This window comes from Armigeres subalbatus, chromosome 1 (assembly GCF_024139115.2).
Source record: "Armigeres subalbatus isolate Guangzhou_Male chromosome 1, GZ_Asu_2, whole genome shotgun sequence".
Taxonomy (NCBI): Eukaryota; Metazoa; Arthropoda; class Insecta; order Diptera; family Culicidae; genus Armigeres; species Armigeres subalbatus.
In genome coordinates, this window is record NC_085139.1 from 5,435,518 (window position 1) to 5,449,479 (window position 13,962).

General features: G+C 43.0%; 1 protein-coding gene across 1 annotated transcript in view; it reads left to right on the forward strand.

Moving 5' to 3' along the window:
• The window catches only part of LOC134220160 (myogenic-determination protein), a 98,701-nt gene extending 85,379 nt beyond the window's left edge, over window positions 1–13,322 (forward strand). Inside the window, exon 5 of the mRNA XM_062699154.1 lies at window positions 12,396–13,322. Within this exon, the coding sequence (XP_062555138.1) occupies window positions 12,396–12,703 (308 nt within the window). The 3' untranslated portion in view covers window positions 12,704–13,322. The remainder of the gene's footprint in view (window positions 1–12,395) is intronic.
• Window positions 13,323–13,962: the final 640 nt, after the last annotated feature.

The window sequence follows — 13,962 nt, forward strand, 5'->3', positions numbered from 1 at the left end:
CTTGCAGTGGGCGAGTGATTGCATCATCATTTCCTCCCCCTTCCCTACATTGACTTGCATTCTGACGTGGCAGGCGCCAGTATGACCTTACAAATGAGATCACCAGTACTTGTACATTGAAGATGTGTGCTAGTCCCAAGCAAATCTGTTGGTTCCTTGTGCAAGAACAGCTTTTTGGTCATAATGGAGTAGCAACTACGAGCAGTCAATCAAGCTCAAGCTCAAGCTCAAGGAATTTCCAAATAAACTTTTGAAGAGATTCCCAAAAGAGAACCTGAATGGATTTTCGAAAATAATTCCTAAAGGAACTTCTAAAAGATTTTTTGAAGGTAAAATACTTCCATAAAGAATTCCTAAAGGAATTTCCAGAGGAATCAATAAAGGTATTTTTGAAGGATTTTATGATGGAATTTCCGAAGGAATTTTCAAAGGAAATTACGAAGAAAATCCTAATAGAATTTCAGAGAAAATGCCTACTGGTTTTTCTGATGTAATTCCTAGGTTTCTTCAAGAATTCCTTTGGAATTTTTATCAGTAATTTATTCACAATTTCCTCCAGAGATTCCTTTGAAGATTTGTCCAGGAATTCCTTAGAAAATTGCCTCAAAACGTTCTACAAAAACTCCTCCGTAAACGAATTCCAGAAAGATCTTCGGAAATTCTTTCGGATATTTCTTAAAATTTACATCAGGGATTACGTCAGAATTTCCTCCACGTATTCTTTTGTTTACGAAAACCTTAGGAAATTCGTTAAGGTTGGTTCTTTTGGAAATTCCTTTGAAAATTTCTTAGGAATTGCTTCATAAAATCCTTCAGGAATTCTTTCGTAGCTCCCTTAGAAATTCTTTCGGATATACTTTCCGAAAATCAATTCCTGCAAAAATTTGAGGAAAATATTCAATTTGGTTGATCAATATTCAATTTGGTCTTACTCAGCCAGAGCTCATTTTAGTTATGTTGATCGTCTTTTGAGATTTGTGCATACAAGAACGCGAGGTGGGGAGTAAACTGTCCATTGTGGTTGTCATTATTGGACTCCATCGTGAATGACCTTCTAGAATCCAAGGGTCACAGCAGATGAACGGAGTAGCACTGCAAATTCTCTAAATATACTATATATGCAGCCGCTCAAACATTGCCCAATTGTATATGTAACTCAAAGAATAGTAGTTAGATTTTTTTTGAAATTTAGATATATTGAGAAGTAAATCGACTGGAGTTTATCAAAATCATAAATTGGGAAAACTTTTGGAAAAAATATTAACAAATTAGTCTTATGACACCGAAGTCTAATGCTCAATACTGCTCAAGGGTTACGAAAAGTGAAGCAGGATTCGTTGTTAAATTTTGATTCATCAAAATCAGAGAATAATAAAATAGTTTTAATTTAAATAACATTTTGAGATCAGGTACTTATTAGTGTCGCTGGTAATTTACAATGTAATGTGCTGTTGATGATCGACAAAAATAGAATATTTCAATTTGAATCCACTGAAGTCGATTTTTATACGGGCGATTCGTACGGTGTGAATCAAAACCACGTGAATTCAAAAATCCGCGTTAAAATTGTTTTTTTTTTTCATTGAATTTTTATTCACGCCGGTTCACGCCGCCGCCGCCGATAAAAGCCAACGGCGCCGCCGCCGAGGCAAAAATGACCACTACGCCGCCGCCGCCGATTATATGACCGGCACACAGGTCTATCCGAAACATTACTATAATCCAATGTTATGCGCCAACTCAATGCCGTCGCAGATTCCGAAGGGTGATATCAAGATCTGTCTGGGCGACTTCAATGCGAAGATCGGATCCGACAACTCGAACCATGAGCGCATTATGGGACGCCATGGTCTCGGAGAAATGAGCTTTTCGCAGAATTTTGTGGTAATAACGACATGCCGATCGGGAGATCGCTCTTCCCTCATCGACCGGTTCATAAGGTCACGGTGGTCTCCCGTGACGGCTTTACAGATAATCAAATCGACCTTATCTGCATCAGCCGAAAATGGAAACGGAACCTTCTTGATGTACGGAATAAACGTAGTGCCGATATCGCGTCTGATCATCACTTCCTCATCGACGAAATACGCTGCGCATTGCGCGGATTCGTCGGCAGGAATAGAGAGTCGGACGATGGTTCAACACACGCCGACTGGAAGATGCCACGGTGAAACGGTCCTTCGTTGAAGAACTGGAGACGCGTGTTACAGATATTCCGGAAGGTGGCAGCGTGGAAGACCAATGGACCGCCATCAAGAATGCTTTCATAGCCACCAGCGAGAACAATCTGGGCGAACTGCGCACCCAGAGAAAACAATGCATCACCGATGATACCTGGAAGAAGACAGAGGAGCGAAGAGAATCCAAATCCGCGATAGAGCGATCAAAAACCAGAGGAGCCAAAGTCTTAGCTCATGTCAACGGGACAAGTGAGCGTGGGCAGACTCTCAGGCCAACAAAGGAGAGAGAGCCGCTGCAACCAGGGACATTCGCCTTCTCTACGATATCTCACGACGCTTAAGCGGGGCGAAGATTAATGCACCAATGCCTGTGAAAGACGCGAATGATCAGTTATTGACCGACCCAACTGACCAGCTGAAACGCTGGTTCGAGCACTTTGAACAACTTTTTCAAGGGGCAGCCAGGCTACCACCAACTCGGCATGATCTGCCTAGGATCCTACGTATAACACGCGTCAATACCGAAGCTCCATCACTGCTAGAGATTCAAACAGCCACCCGAAGCATTAAATCGAATAAAGCCCTAGGGGTCTATCGCATATCAGCCGAGATGCTCAAAGCTGACCCCATGACATCCGCTCAACTACTGCATCGTTTATTTCGTAATATCTGGGACACCGCAACTTTCCCGGTCGACTGGATGCAAGGTATCTTAGTGAAGGTTCCCAAAAAGGGTGACCTGACTGTATTCAATAACTGGCGAGGCATTATGTTTCTGTGTACCGTTCTCATAGTTCTGTGTAAAGTTACCCTAGCCCGGAGTCAGGAGAAGATCGATGCGACTCTCCGGCGGCAGCAGACCGAATTCCGTACCGAAAGATCCTGTGTGGACCATATTGTCACGCTCCGCATCACTCCGGAGCAGGTCAACGAATTCCAAGAGTTTCTTTAATTTGTATTCATTGACTACGAAAAAGCTTTCGACCGTCTCAATCACAAGAACATATGGGGCGCCCTGAGACGCAAGGGGGTTCCTGAGAAAATCATCGGCCTCATCGTAGCACAGTACGAGGTCTTTTCGTGTAGAGTGCTACACAATGGGTTCTTGTCCGACCCTATCCGGGTCGTAGCTGGTGTGAGGCAAGGATTTATTCTATCACCGTTACTGTTCCTCATCGTAATCGATGAGATTCTGGTAGATGCGATTGACCGTGAATCAAACCGCGGGCTGTTATGGCAGTAGAGGCAGACCCAGAGGCTCATGGCGGCGAAGCCTCAATAAAGAAATAAAAGAAGTCGACCGAAATCTAACCTGGCAACAGTATAAACCGATAGCCGGGCATCGCTCAGGATGGAGATCTTTCAAGACGGCCCTTTGCACTACCGGAGGTGTACAGGATCCATAAGTAAGTAAGTAAAATTCGCCGTCTTTCGTTGGCACAACGACGACTCGAATGCAATTATCATCTCCCATGAAGATCTTTGTGATCCCCCTTATTCTCCACTTCAGTGGAGGAAGGTTCTCCTCCTTGACCAGAACCAAAGTTCCGATCTTTATGTTGTTACGCCGCTGAGTCCAACGCGTACGGGGTTGTAGCCCGGATAAGTATTCGGACTGCCATTGGTTCCAAATTCTTCGAACGTACTCATGAGTCTGTTGGTATCAGTCTAGTCGGTTTGTCGGGATGCCGTTAAGACTGGGCTCCGGTATAGCGGTGAGGGACCTATGCACCAAGAAATGCCCCGTTGTGAGGAACTCCAGATCATTTGGATCGGATCAAAGACTAATTAGTCTTTGATCGAATGTCAGCTGTGTCAACGGACGAGAGTTTAGGCAGCTTTCGACTTGGGCTAAAACAGTCTGAAATTCGTCCAGGCTGAGGATCACATTGCCCACAGTTCTGCGTAGATGGCTCTTCATCGACTTTACTGCGGCTTCCCAGAGTCCTCCGAAATTCGGGGACCTGGGTGGTATGAATTTAAAAGTTATTCCGTCTTCCAAACAGCTGCGACCGAAACAAGCGAGTTAGCTCTCTCGCTTAGCACCTTGAAAGTTGAGGGTGTTGTCGCACTCGATCATTTCGGGTTTGCCCCGACGTGCCACGAATCGTTTGAATGCATTGGTGGTCAAAGAGACATAGCACTTGATGACAGTAGCACGGCGGGTTGGGCGATATGAAAATGGATCACAATAGTCCACTCCAGTATGAGCGAAAGGGAAGGTGGGTGTAACACGTTCTACCGGTAGTTCTCCCATTAGCTGCTCTAAGACTTTGGGTTTGCACCGGAAGCATTTGGTACATGCGTGAACTATTCGACGAGAGAGATTCCGTATACGAAGCGGCCAAAACCGTTCCCGTACGAGAGCTACCAGAGCTGCGTTCCGGCGTGTTGAAGTTTCCGGTGGTAGTGCACCATTATTATTTCTGTGAGACGATGCTTGTCCGACAGGATTATAGGGTGACGTTGGTCATACGGAACAGGGGCGTGACGTAACCGGCCACCTACACGGATCACACCATCTACGAGGATTGGGAATAGTGACTTCAAGCGAAAATTGGACTTAACTTGTCCATTTCGAGAGATCTCCGCCAAGTCTTGACGAAGTGTTGAGCGATTTTGACGAGTAGCAGGGTAGCATAATTGATTTCCGCGGTCGAGAGAAATCTATTACGACAGTTTATTCTATCTTTGGCTCTTACGTTGTGAGCAAATCTTTGTAGCCAAGCTACGGTTCGAACGAGTTTAGAGTACGTGGAATACAACAAAAATAACTCGTTTGGTTCTTGTATTTGCACAGGAAGCGATACCGTTTGTTCTTCAAGCTTCGTTTAGTCGGCCGCCCCAGTGGCGGCCAAAAGCGTGATGGTTGCGTTAACCAATCTGGTCCATGCCACCAGACTGTGTAGTTTTGCAGCTGTTCTGGACACATTCCTCGGGAAATTATGTCTGCCGGGTTTTCCGAGCCAGGAACATGCGACCACATGCCATTCGCCGTGATACGCTGGATTTCGGAACACCTGTTTGCGACGAACGTTTTCCAACGTGAGGGACTGGCTGTAATTTGGTAAAGCGTGATCTCCGAATCCGTCCAGAAGAAGTTCTGGGCCTTAAGTTTCAGACTGAACTCGACCTTCTCGAACAAATAACTTAATAGCAGAGCTCCACACAGTTCCAAACGTGGACGACTCCTGCACTTTTGCTTTTGCTATTTGGTGCTATTCTTGATTTGGCGGTAAGCAGGTTGACATTGATGTTGCCTGTCGACGACACAGCACGGAGGTATATGCAGCCCCCGTACGCTCTCTCCGATGCATCGGAGAATCCATGGATTTCTAAACTCACGACTCCGGTAGTTGCAACGACCCATCGAGGGATTCTAAGGGCCGCCAAGTGCTGAAAACTGTCCCGAAGTTCCAGCCACTGATGTTGACGATTTTCGTTTAGCGGTTCCTTCCAATCACAGCCATCTCGCCATAGATCTTGGAGAAACAACTTTGCTTGTACCAGCACTGGCCCAGCTAGACACAATAGATCAAATAGGCGGGCGATATCCCAAAGTACTATCTGCTTGGTTACTGGCAGTTGTGTGTTGTAATTTGGAACATTAAACTGCAACTCATCCGAAATAGTGTCCCATTGTAATCCTAACGCCTTTATGAGAGCAGCAACAGAGTCTAGTTCGAAAAGGGTGCGCTCATCTCTCAGGTGTGATGGAATTACTGCTAAAACAGACGCCCATTACCGCAGGGGTAGACCAGCGGAATTAGTCAGGTCGATTAGCTGTTGACAGAGCTCCTGACCTTCTTCGATGCTATCTGTTCCAGTACGCATGTCATCCAAATAAAAAGCACGCCCAAGAACCATTGTTGACTCTGGATGACTATCGGACCCATCTTCAGCTAATTTCTGAAGACATTTAGTCGCGAGGTACGGAGCCGAAAATGTTCCGTACGTAACCGTTGTAAGTTAAAACGTTTGCAGCGGTTGGGTTGCGGAATCTCTCCATCGAAATAGGTTGTAATGGATGATCACACTTCCTCACCCTGATTTGCCGGTACATTTTTTCAATGTCGGCGATGATTGCAAACTGCGGCATCCGGAATCTCAGAAAGGTAGACAGCAAATCATCTTGAATGATAGGACCAACCAGAAGCGCGTCGTTGAGTGAGACACCGCTGTCGCTTGAGCATGACGCATCGAAAACCACACGTTCGCTCCGGCCATTTGGGGCTACACATTTTGGCGATCCTGCCAGGTTATTTGTTGGATCCTGATGCTGATTTCAAAAGGTGAGTTGAATTCAATTGGTAATGTGCTAATGTGTTAAAACATCTGACGATTAAAAAAACACAAGGCAATGGGTTTGTATTACTACAAAGCGCGTCTGGAAGAACGCTGCAAAATGGATTATGGTTTGGAAAATCACAAAGCGTGTCTGGAAGACCGCTGGAAAATGGATTGTGGTTTGAAAAATCACAAAGCGTGTCTGGAAGACCGCTTGAAATGGATTGTGGTTTGAAAAATCACAAAGCGCGTCTGGAAGACAGCTGGAAAATGGATTGTGGTTTGAAAAATCACAAAGCGCGTCTGGAAGACCGCTGGGAAATGGATTGTGGTTTGGAAAATCACAAAGCGTGTCTGGAAGACCGCTGGAAAATGGATTGTGGTTTGGAAAATCACAAAGCGTGTCTGGAAGACCGCTGGAAAATGGATTGTGGTTTGGAAAATCACAAAGCGTGTCTGGAAGACCGCTGGAAAATGGATTGTGATTTGGAAAATCACAAAGCGCGTCTGGAAGACCGCTGGAAAATGGATTGTGGTTTGGAAAATCACAAAGCGTGTCTGGAAGACAGCTGGAAAATGGATTGTGGTTTGAAAAATCACAAAGCGCGTCTGGAAGACCGCTGGGAAATGGATTGTGGTTTGGAAAATCACAAAGCGTGTCTGGAAGACCGCCGGAAAATGGATTGTGGTTTGGAAAATCACAAAGCGTGTCTGGAAGACCGCTGGAAAATGGATTGTGGTTTGGAAAATCACAAAGCGCGTCTGGAAGACCGCTGGAAAATGGATTGTGGTTTGGAAAATCACAAAGCGTGTCTGGAAGACCGCTGGAAAATGGATTGTGGTTTGGAAAACCACAAAGCGCGTCTGGAAGACCGCTGGAAAATGGATTGTGGTTTGGAAAATCACAAAGCATGGGAGACCGCTGGTTTGTGGTTTGAAATACCACATGGCATGTCTGGGAGACTGCCGAAAATTGTTTTGACAATCTAGAAAATCCCAAGGAAACATTTATTTTGGTTAAAATAAATTTAGTTTGAAATGTATAACTTAGCTTTAGTGTACATGAGACTACCAGTTAAGCTAGTTCTATCGAAATCTGAGAGATATGGAGTTCTATCATATGCTACAAAGTTGTTTGGAAGGCTTGATATATTATCTTGAAGTTATTTTGGAATTTGCTGACTTAGTAGTCGTAACGGAATTACCCGTTGGATGAGATATCCAACATTCATGAAGCTCAAAAAACTATGCCAGCATTCACAAAGTCATAATTTTGGAGTTATTGGCTAATAGTACTGGTTAACATAAGTCTAAAATTTAGGAATAAACTTATGCTATCCCATTTAAGTATGATATCTCTGCGAAATTTTAGATAAATATCATATCCTGGGCCAGATGTTCCCAAACTACTTGTACATGCGACCCACCTAGCAGAATCACATATTGCTTGCGACCCTCCCACATTGGCTTTTAGAATTTGGATAAAAATAAAATTCGCGTTAGATTGTACAAACCATTATGAATTGCTTCATATCCCATCATTATATTACTTTGAATGGATTGGCAATGATTTGGAACTCGAACGGATTTGGATTAGATTTTGGTTGGATTTGATTGGAATGGATTTGAATTGGATATGGATTGGATTTGGATTAGATTTTGGTTAGATTTGGATTAGAATTGCATTTGATTGGATTTGGATTTGGAACGGATTTAGATTGGATTTGGATCGGATTTGGATTAGATTTTGATTGCAGTGAATTTGGAATGGATGTGGAACGGATTAGGATTGAATGTGGAATAATAGATTTGGATTGGATTTGGATAGGATTTGGATTAGATTTTAATTGGATTTGTATTTGATTGGAATGGATTTGAATTGGATATGGATTGGATTTGAACTAGATTTGAATTGGATTTGATTTAGATTTGGATTAGAATTGCATTTGATTTGATTTGGATTTGGAACGGATTAAGATTGGATTAGGATTTGATGTTGATTGGAATTATTGGATTGAATGTGGCTTGGATTTTTATTGGAATTGGATTGAATTTGGATTGGATTTGAATTGTTTGGATTTCATTGTATTTGACAAAATCTCAAAATTTATTGTTCTTCATTCACTACATAGATCCAAATCTAATGGCTGTGATAGATCTGTGGGACAAAATAGGGACAAAATAATGATTCAAGATTCGTCTTTCGCAACCCATCATTGATCAGCCCACGACCTCCCTGGGAGTCGCGGCCCACAGTTTGGGAACACATGTTCTAAGCGGTTGTTAGCAAGTTCAACATCGATATGTTGAAGGTCAGCTTGCTGGTATTACTATATATGAAGCTGATAGTTGAATTTAATGGACGGTATAAGATATTTAGATCATTGCTATAATATAAAATGTTTTTTTGAGATCAATTACCAATTTAGTTTAACATTTTGATGACACAACCTATTCACTTGCATTTTGTTGTTCTGCGAATGAAAACCACGATGATCATACAAGTTTATTTTAGAGTTCAGTTTTCCAAGGAAATCATCGGTTTCTCAAAAGCAATATGTTCATCTTCGTCTCGCGCAAATAACTTTAAAAAAAATCAATGCGTTCTATGCTAGAGGATTATTTTGCCTTTTTTAATGAGAGAAGAAGGGAAATGTGGGGTTTGAGTATATTACAATCAGCGTGTGATTGTACATTAACACTTCAGCTTGTCGATCAGTGCGCAGCAAGCCATGACTCGCCCTCTTCTGGTCAGACCTCGGTGGCGTGTACACGCACCCACGGAGAGCTGCTGTCATAACAATTCGCTCCGGCCATTTGGGGCTACACAGGTTTCCGCATCCGATATTGGCTGCATATGTCCGAGCTGCACGTACTCGTGTATGAAAGCAGTGTATGCTTCCTTTAGTGCAGGAGTAGCGTTCAACCGATGCTCAAGCCAGTGGAAACGACGATCTGCAATATCTTTAGAACTCCCAAGCATGGAAATCCCTGACGACTTCGTCGGTAGAGCGACGATGAAACGACCAGAAGGATCCCTTTTGACTGTTATTTCGAAAAACTTCTCACATTCAGCTTCTTCTACGGAGTGAGTGCTAAACGTGCGACACGATTCAATTTCCCAGAACCGTGCTAGTTGATCTTCAATCGTTGGGCTAAGTGCAACATGTGCAAAATTCGATACCGAGGCAGAAGGTACCTTTGCTTGAACCACAGACAAACACACATAATGGATGTTTGGCGAAATTTGACGAGTGTTGTGTCTGTTTGTCTGTTCTTGAACCTTCCCGGACACTACCCATCCTAAAAGGTAGTATTCTGCAACACAGGATCTCCGCTTTCATCCTTAATTTGACCATCTCGTAGAAGGTCATAGAAAATGTCAACGCCTAGAATCAGATCGATTGTGCCAGGTTGATCCAATGTGGGATCGGATAATACGATGTCTGACATCAACAACTAGATTTGGCAGTTCCAATGATTGGGACGAACTCCTTTGTGCGACGAAGCTTCAGTTTTTGTACAATATTCTTCGAAACGAAATATAGCTGCGAATCCCACAATGCGCGGGCCCACAACGAGGAGCCAGATGAAGAATATACTTTTACCAGAGCTTTCGACAGTAGAACGGTAGCAGGAACGATATGCTCGGCATCGGTGAACCGCGTTGGCTTGGGTTTGGCTTTCCGGTTGCAATGACTGTTTGCTCGACGAAGCAGACCGCTGACGATTGTTCGGAGTGTACGAAGACGAAGTCTGTGGATCTGTTGGTTTGGTGAGAGCGTTTTTCTTTGTGGCTTCAAATCGTTGAAAGGGAGTCATTTTACGAAACACTTCGCATTGATATGGTGAGCGGGCCAACTGTTTACAGAAGGGGCATGATTTCTGAGCGGTAACGGCTGAATGCACTAGGTTCGGCTTAGCTGGGTGTGAGGGGAAGCTGTGTGTGGATAAGCATGAGGAATCAGTTGATCGGCTTTCTTTGGAAGCGTCAAGGGATTGCAGGACGAGACTATGATTGCGCAGAAAATTCACGAGATCGGTGTAGCTAGGAACCAACGTTGATTTCCGGTGGGTCTCCCAATTGCGGAGAGTTACAGGATTGTTCTCCCGCCTGTCGTAGCCAAGCAAATCCGTCTTCGGATTTGCCTTTTACCAACAAAAACAAGTGCGGAACACCGAAGGATAATTTGCATGTTCACGCCTCAAAAACAGAACAATGAATGATCGTTTATTTTCACCATTAGAATAATCTGAAATTCCTGTCAGCCTACTGAGATTGAATTTCAAATTTCTTTTCATTAGCTTCTTAGTATGCTGGCATTTAAAATGCCAACTACGATTGAATTTCATTATTTTTATCATGGAATAAGAAATACATTCCACTTTATCTACCAATGTAACCAACAAATGCAAATGCAGTTTTCGGACTCACTTTATTCCCCACACCGCCTTTTCTAGCATTTTCAAATTTTGCTCGAATATATCGATCAAGCGATTCAAAGACTCGTGACACTCTCTTTTAATAGGATCAGCTGTGAAAAGCGCTTCGACATACGACTTTACGATTAGATATTTATTTGCATAACCCAAGCAACCAAAAGTTCAGATTTTACTTAAATTTGTTCCTAACCGAACCAATTAGTTCACTCTTGGTTCACATTTTGAGTTCCAAGCCCCATAACGGAACTTTAATGTTCACTTCTGCGCTCCCGCCATACAAAAAGCTACTTAAAATGCTAGCTGATTAAGCCAAAACATTCCATCTTATCCGTACTTTTGGTTGCTTGGGAATGCTTTTCAAGAAGTTCCCACGCCACCGCATAATTGTCAGAGGTCACTTCTATCACCTCGACTACACGCTTTGCCTCATTCCAGAGGGATGAAAGGAGATAATAAAACTTGTCCACGTCACTAAGTTGCATGTTCGAAGCAATTGGTGACTGAAAAGAATCCCGAAAGGAAGGCCACTCTTTAATAGTGCCATCAAAAGTGGGCAGTTTGATCTCCGGCAGCTTGACTCGCATTTGCTGAGCCGGAACAGGTGCCATTTCCCTTGGTGCCTCTCGCTTTGTACGAATTTTGGACAAAATGAATCACTTTAGTCTTAAATAAGTGGATTCGAATGAAGCCCGTGCCTCTCGATATTACTCCAGTTTGTGAATAAGACTTTAAAGGACACCAATCTCCGGTAATGTGAAATTGCTTAGTCGACAAATTTATTTACGCACAAACATGTAACAATGAAAAAACACAACGATTCTGAGCGCAACAAAACATTAAGTATGTACCTACATATTATTGCACATAATTTTTAAAGCATTAGTAGACTCGCCCTAGCCAAGCTTCATCAAATTGAAGACTACCTCGGTTCGATAAAGTGGTGCATTTCGTCACTTAATGATGTGCCAACGGACCTTTGGCGAAGAAACCAGAAACGTTCTACAGCTATGATGCTACTACTCATCATCTAATGCCATCAAAACTATATCACCATACCATCGGTGAACATAAGAGGGAGGAGAAAGCGGCAAGCGAGTTGATTTTGTTCCAAATTAGAAAATTAGGAATTCATCCGTGCCTTGATTTATCTCAGTTGTGTTTCACCGTGTAAGATCTCTTGCCAGTGATTTGAATGCGGTTTATTATTCTTGAAACAGCGAATAATTGGATTAGTTATGAAAGGCAGTGATCTCATGAGAGTTAAACGTTAGATATTTCTATTTTTACATCATTTAAATTTATATTCGGTAGTAAGTTTAAATTATGACTTATCATAACCCTCCATCAAGTCAACACGCTAATAATTTACCAAAAATAAAACAATAACAAATCTTGCAACCATCCATCTCGAGGCTACAAACCTCTGATTCTGATTGGTTCTAAATCGAGCTGATATGCATTCCTCATTTTCTTTCATCCCCGCAGGCCACACACCATCGAGCGCGGCCAACGGCTCGAGTCTGGACTGCCTGAACCTGATCGTGCAAAGTATTACCAACGTGACAACGGCGGCAGCGGCCGTTGGGTCGGCGTCTAATGGCCTGAGTGGCGGGCCTTCCTCTTCGAGTGGGCACCACCATCATCATAGCAGCGCACCGCTCAACCAAATTGCATTCGCGTCTCCATCGTCCTCGTCGTCAACCTCATCCTCGGCGGCTTCGGTGTCCCCGCTACCTGGCCCATCGTTGTCGGCGGCAACAACGGCGATCCGGACAACGTCAGCGTTACCTTAGAAATGAGGTACCAGGGCAGACTGCCCATGGATCGGTGCGTTCGTTTCGTATTTGTAATGTAGATAAATGCCATAGTTCAAATAAGTGCAATATAATATTAAATGTCTCTTGTTGCCCGCGGACATTCCTAGTTGCAGACTACTGCCGCATAAACGAAAGGCCAGCGGCATCAAGGGGGATCCTCACTCGCTAATTAATTGTAAATATTCGCTACGTTGAGAATTAACAATGCTTTTCTTGTGTTCCGTTCTTTGGCGCGGCTGCAGTGCAGCATCATAAGTCAATTTACGACATTCTTGCGGGATGCAAAAGTGAAAGGTGAAATGGAAAATTACGCGCATTTCTGCAGCTAAGTTCTGCTTGTGTAGGTTTTACGTTCAGGCTAGTTTATAGAGAACAGAATAAATAGTCTAGGAACGAGATAGGGGATTCATTCGACAGAGAACAACAACGCTGTCCTGGGTATCGCTTTTTCGAGTCATTAGAATGCCAAAGATTATTTAGTTTAGGTGAGGCTGAAGAGAATGTAAAGAAGAATTAGCGATTGTAATTATAGAAGTAAAGTACCGATATAGTATGAATACAATAATTAATTGTCAGAGCATTAAGAACTTTGTATGATGAAAGAAAATTTCCCATAAGCTAGTGTTCTGTATACCGTGCGCTAAACTATTTTCATGATTTAGGCTGCAAATTATATTTATATATTCAAAATATGAATGATTTCAATAGAATGGAGCTCTCCCATTAGTCTAGAGATGTAAACTCCTTAAATCTCCTACCCGCTAGAAGCCACAAATGAAAATTGCAGTTTTATTCTATTTGAGATTTTCTCAGTTGCGTTTTTTTTATTTGGTACAAGTATGCGTAGAACGGCAGTACAGCTCTTCGAAGAACCTACGCCGAATGGAGTATCCTTCTCCACTGGACTCGATCCTAGGTCAATCGCTTACAGTCACCCTGAACATTGAGCGCTCTCAGGTCCTCTTCAACTGCAAAAAAACATTGTGTATGAAGCCTTCGGCCTTTTCCGGGTTCTCTACTAAATATTATCATCGCTTGACGTTCTTCCGGCATACGAACAACGTGTCCAGCCCACCGTAGTCTGCCGTGCTGTATAACCTTAATAATATTCAGCCCTTTATACACCTGGTACAACTCGTGATTCATGCGACGCCAAAACAGTGGTATTCCTATATTTTTCAATATTGATAGGTTATTTCTCACGAATCGACTGGTATTATTATTATTATTATTTG